At 55.7% G+C, this 5,384-nt stretch overlaps 1 protein-coding gene, 1 long non-coding RNA gene and 1 other non-coding gene across 6 annotated transcripts in view; 2 read left to right on the forward strand and 1 right to left on the reverse strand.

Moving 5' to 3' along the window:
* Positions 1–1,445, reverse strand: part of DIP2A (disco interacting protein 2 homolog A) — a 120,886-nt gene extending 119,441 nt beyond the window's left edge. For 2 of the 4 annotated variants that reach the window (XM_017538480.2, XM_017538478.2), the window contains exon 1: positions 1,121–1,445. In XM_017538480.2, coding sequence (XP_017393969.1) covers positions 1,121–1,211 — 91 coding nt within the window. In that variant the 5' untranslated portion in view covers positions 1,212–1,445. The remainder of the gene's footprint in view (positions 1–1,120) is intronic. The other 2 variants (XM_017538477.2, XM_017538479.2) reach the window with 2 other exon arrangements.
* A 231-nt stretch (positions 1,446–1,676) lies between these two features.
* On the forward strand, positions 1,677–2,787 carry LOC108311176. Its single transcript, XR_001828083.2, has 2 exons — positions 1,677–2,040; positions 2,347–2,787. It is a non-coding gene; the product is annotated as an uncharacterized LOC108311176 (long non-coding RNA).
* On the forward strand, positions 2,616–2,780 carry LOC119472693. Its single transcript, XR_005201870.1, has one exon. It is a non-coding gene; the product is annotated as a U1 spliceosomal RNA (small nuclear RNA).
* Positions 2,788–5,384: the final 2,597 nt, after the last annotated feature.

Raw genomic sequence — 5,384 nt, forward strand, 5'->3', positions numbered from 1 at the left:
CAAAAAAGAAAAAAAAGAATAAGATTTAAAAAATGGATTCTAAAAGCTGAAAATGCATTTAGGTCTCAAAAACAGAGTAAGAATCAATTACATGCTTTTCTTCAAGGACTGCAAGTCCTTCCTGATACTGAAGAAAAACCTAACTCCTTCCCAATGACAGCCAAAAGGAACATCAGGACACGGGCCTTGACAGGGATAACATCCAAATGGGAAATGCCACCCACCACCTCTGAAGCCAGATTACTCCAGTCTATTTTTATCGACTAACCATTTATAAGACTTTTTTTTTTTTACTTTAAAAAATTCCATGAAGGGGGCTAACAACTCCTGCGTTATGTGTTTTGCACATATATTAAGGTAGTTTGGCCTCATAACAATCCAAAAAGGAAAGTGCCGTTATAACCCCATTTTATAAATAGTAAAACGAGGCACAGGGTGCAGCTCCTAGAGCACCAGGCGCGGGGCACGGGCTCCTAGCTCCAGGGAAGTAGCTGCCCGCGGACAACGGACACAGTCACCCCGGTGAAGCCCAGACCCACAGCCTGGAGAAAAGGGCTCACAGCCTGAGGCAAAAGCGGGCATTCCCCCCAAGATTCCACACCTGGCCAAACGACCTAGTCAAGGCCAGTCCTTGGGGTCAGATCCCACGGTGGGAGCAGCTGGGGGTAAGGAAAGGTCTCCAGAAATTGGGTAGGGGTCCCGGTGTGGGGGGTCCAGGCGGGGGTCTTGGGTTCAGCGCCGCCGTATTGGGGTCCTGGGGTGAGGAGTAAGCGTCCCAGGCGTGAGGGGCCGCAGGAGGTCCTTGTATGAGAGGCGGCGCAGTGGTCCCCGGTGTGAGAAGCCACAAGGGGGTCCCGGGGGTGAAAGTCGGGGGTCCGGAGGGGCAGCACGGGAGTCCCGGGGTGAAGGGAGGGGTCCCAGGGGTGAGGGACCGGGTCCTGGCGACGAGGGGCGGGAGGACTTAGGGGTAACGGGTGGGGTCCCGGGGTGAGGGGCCGTGCTGGGGTCCAGGGTGAGGGGCGGGGTCCCGGGGTTGAGGAACCGGGGTCCCGGGTGAGGGGCGGGTCCCGGACGCGAGAGGCCGCGCAGGGGTCCCGGGTGAGGGCGGGGTCCGGCTCACCTTCCGACAACTCCAGCTCCAGCTCAGCCAGGCTCTCCCGCACCTCGACGGGCAGCGGCGCCCCCTCCAGCGGGCACCCGCGGTCAGCCATGGCCAGGCCGGCCAGCGTCCGGGCAGAGGCTGGAGCCGGACCGGGCCTGGCGGCGGGAGCGCGGACCGCCGCTACGTTGCTCCCCTCAGGCAAACAACCCACGTCCGCCAGGCAAGGACCGGGAGGCGGCGGGGCAGGGGCGCTGCCAGGGCGGCAACACACCCGCGCGGGCACGAGCGCGGATGGCTCCTTCGCGCCGCCGCTGCCCCGCGCGCTCCTGAGCGCCCGGCCGGCCCTACGCGGGAGCGCGTGCGCGGCGGGAACGGCGGGTGGCGAGCGCGCGTGCGCGGTGGGTCTCGGGCCCTGCCTGCCCGCCGGGCCCCACCCAGCAACACCAGAGCCTCGCTTCCATTGGCCGCAAAGACGCGTCGCTGCCGCTCCGGGCTCCCATTGGCAGAGGCGGGAGTGCGCCGCTCCCGACAGGCTCTGCGCGGGGGTGGCGGGCCTGAGGCGGGCGGGCCTGAGGCGGGCGGGCCTGAGGCGGGCGGGCCTGAGGCGCCTGCGTGGGGCCGGGCGGCCCGTGGGCGTGGGTGCTGGCCGCAAGGTCCCCACGCTGACCCCGAGGCGCCGCTAGTGGCCCCGCGCGCGGCCTTCCCACCCAAGCCGCCCCTCTCGGGCTCGTCCTTGGTCCCCGTGGCTTGGCGCGTCCGCATTAACCGCTGTCTTCACTTTGGGGCTGCGCTGACCGCGAACGCTACGCCGGCCGTGGTGGCGGCGAGGCGCCTGTCTCGCACCTTTACGGGTGTTCACGCCTTTGCTTTGAAATACAGCCCTAGAAGGACACGTGGTTGGCCCCGAAGGAGCCCCGGCAGCCATGTCGGACCGCGAGGTGACCTTGGAAGGCGGGAGGACGGACGAGGAGGGGCCTGGGGCCTGGCGGAGCCCCACTGAGAGGGCCCCATCTGCGCTCCGAACGCGTGGGCGGTGTGTCTGATGGCGCGAGGGTGGCTGTGGCGGCCTGAGCGGCGGGGTCGTGCACCCATGCCGCGCGTCTGTTAGTGAGGCTGGACTGTCACCGTTCGGCGAGCCCCAGCAGTTCTGGCTCCGGAGGTCCACACCAGGCCGGCCAGAGCTTGGCGGGACCTACGTACCCTTCTGTCCTCGTCCACGAGCTTCCTTCCCCTTCGTTTCACAGGTGCTGATACCACGTAAACATTGTCATACCCAAACTCAGTCGCAGCATCTGCTCCTGGAGAAACCGTTCTGCAACAGTTAAAGCTGTGAGAAGATGGGAGTTGAGGCTGCATGACTCACCAGTGGTGAAGTAGGGGGTGAACTAGTGAAATGGAATACCTACGTGGGTAAAGTATCAGACATTTCATACACGGCGAACGGAGTAGCTATGAGGAAGGAAAAGGGGATTGCTTAGTGCCACCGAGTCTCTTAAGAATGGTGGACAGCCATATGCTTACCTGGTAGGGGCGATACCGTGATCACAAAGGTGGTTTTACCAGGGCGAGGCTTATCCATTGCACTCCGGATGTGGTGACCCCTGCCGATTTCCCCAAATGTGGGAAACTCGAGTGCATAATTTGTGGTAGTGGGGCACTACGTTCACGCTCTCCCCGATCTCTTTTTAAGGAAGAAAAAAAAAAAAGGTGGATAGCCGAAGGCAAGCAGCAAGCAGTTGAAAGCCAGTGAGGCTGTCCCGTTGCATGCAGGGAAGCTTCATTTACTGCAGCAGGACAAAGACAAGAACCAGGCCCAGGAATTGACATCCCTGTTTGACTGAACTCCAAAAATGGCAAAACGCCCAAACAAGGAAATACTATTCCACTAAGTTTGGAGCCTGCTAATAAGAGATGAGGCGGGGCCCAGTGGCTGACACCTGTAATCCCAGCACTTCGGGAGGCAGAGGTGGGAGGATTGCTTGAGTCCAGGAGTTCAAGACGGGCTTGGGCAACATGCAAAACCCTGTCTCCACTGGAAACACAAAAAATTAGCCAGGCATGGTGGTGGCCATGGCTGTGGCCCCAGCTCCTCAGGAGGCTAAGATGGGTGGATCACCTGAGCTCTGGAAGTCAGGGCTGTAGTGAGCTATGATGTCACCATTGCACTCCAGCCTGGGCAACAGGAGTGAGACCCTATCTTTAAAAAAGAGACAGCAACAAACCCATCATATGTGGGTTGGAGATATCTGGGTAGATGCCTTCAAAGGTTTTAACTCCCCAAACTGCCTTAAACCTTTTTTATTTTTTGGAGACAGTGTCTTACTCTGTTGTCCAGGCCGGAGTGCAGTTGCTGAATCATGGCTAATTGCAGCCTCAACTTCTGGGCTCAAACCATCCTCCCACCCCTAAGTAACTGGGACTACATGCATGTGTCACCATGTCTGGTTAAATTTTTTTTTATTTGTAGAGGCAGGGTCTTGCTATGCTGCCCAGGCTTGTCTGAAACTCCTAGGCTCAGGTGAGCCATCCCACCTGACCTGCTTTGAACCTGAAGCCTACCAGGGTGGCTCACCTCTCGTATGAACCTACCACTCCTCCTCCTCCCTCCCCCCACATACTGCATACTGGATGGATAATTATGGTGGTTTCTTTTGCGTTATTCAGCTGGAAGCAATGAGATAGAAAAGAGACTTCCTCCCTCCCCTTCAAAAGAATTGTGTTATTAGTTTGCTAGGGCTTCAGTAACAAATTGGACAGACATTTATCGTCTCAGAGTTCTGGAGGGTAGAAGTCTGAGATGAAGGTGTTCACAGGGTTGGTTTCTTCTGGGGCTGGGAGGGAGAATCTGTCTCATGCCTCTGTCCTAGCTTCTGGTGGTTTGCTGGCAGTCTTTGGTGTTCCTTGGCTTACAGACGCATTGCCTCAGTCCTGCCTTTATATTCACATGTTGATCTTGTGTGTGTGTCTGTCCAAATGAAGGCATAAATAACATTGACAAAGGTCATTAGATGTGGGGCTTTTTTTTTTTTTTGAGACAAGTTTTGCTCTTGTTGCCCAGGCTGGAGTGTAATGGCCCCATCTTGGCTCGCCACAACCTCTGCCTCCCAGATTGAAGCGATTCTCCTGCCTCGGCCTCCAGAGAACCTGGGATTACAGGCATGTACCACCATGCCCAGCTAATTTTTTGTATTTTTAGTAGAGATGGGGTTTCTCTATGTTGGTCAGACTGATCTCAAACTCCTCAACCTCAGGTGATCCACCTGCCTTGGCCTCCCAAAGTGCTGGGATTACAGGCGTGAGCCACCGTGCCTGGCCATGGGCCTGTTTTTATAAGGACATCATTCATACTGGATTAGGGCCCACCCTAATGAGCACGTCTTATCTATGAAGACACATTTCCAAATAATGTCACATTCACAGGTACGGGGGGTTAGGGCTTCAGTATCTTTTGAGGGGGACACACTTCAGCCCTTAACAAGCTGTAACACCCAGCCAACATGCCCTGATGGGAGCTGGGAAAGTTTGGGACTGGATTATGAGGGTGGTCAGTGAAGGGAGCTGGTATGTAAACTTGCATAGATGTATTTATTGAAATACGAGATTTAACACCTTGGCCAAGACTGGGTGCAGACTTGCTTCAAGGTTGTCTCCTAGAATGGTGGTATATCTATTGCTACATAACAAATCACTCCACACTTAGTGGCTTAAAAGAAGAATCATTTATTATCTCTAGGTTACTGTGGGTCAGCCACAGTATGGATTGGTTGTCTCTGTTCCAGTGTCTGAGGCCTCAGCTAGAGCAGCTCAGAGGCTGGAGGCTGGAATGATGTGATTTCATCTCCTCCAATGTCCAACAGCTAATGCTGGAGATTGGGTGCAGCCTAGATTGGGCACACTCCTGCATGCCACTCCCTGTGGCTGTGGCTTCCTCACAATACGGTGGCTGATTCCAAGAGCAATCTAAGGACAAAGGAAACCTGTATCTTTTGTGAACCAGCTTCAGAAGTTACATACCATCACTTCTGCTACTTCCTATTTGTTAGAAATGAAGTCACTAAATCGCCCATATTCAAAGGTAGAGGAATTAGGGTTCACCTTCTAAAGGGAAGAATAAAAAACATTTGCCGGCCGGGCACGGTGTCTCAAGCCTGTAATCCCAGCACTTTGGGAGGCCGAGGCGGGTGGATCACGAGGTCAAGAGATCGAGACCATCCTGGTCAATATGGTGAAACCCCATCTCTACTAAAAATACAAAAAATCAGCTGGGCATGGTGGTGCGTGC

The sequence above is a fragment of the Cebus imitator genome, unplaced genomic scaffold, assembly GCF_001604975.1.
Source record: "Cebus imitator isolate Cc_AM_T3 unplaced genomic scaffold, Cebus_imitator-1.0 Scaffold112, whole genome shotgun sequence".
Lineage (NCBI taxonomy): Eukaryota > Metazoa > Chordata > Mammalia > Primates > Cebidae > Cebus > Cebus imitator.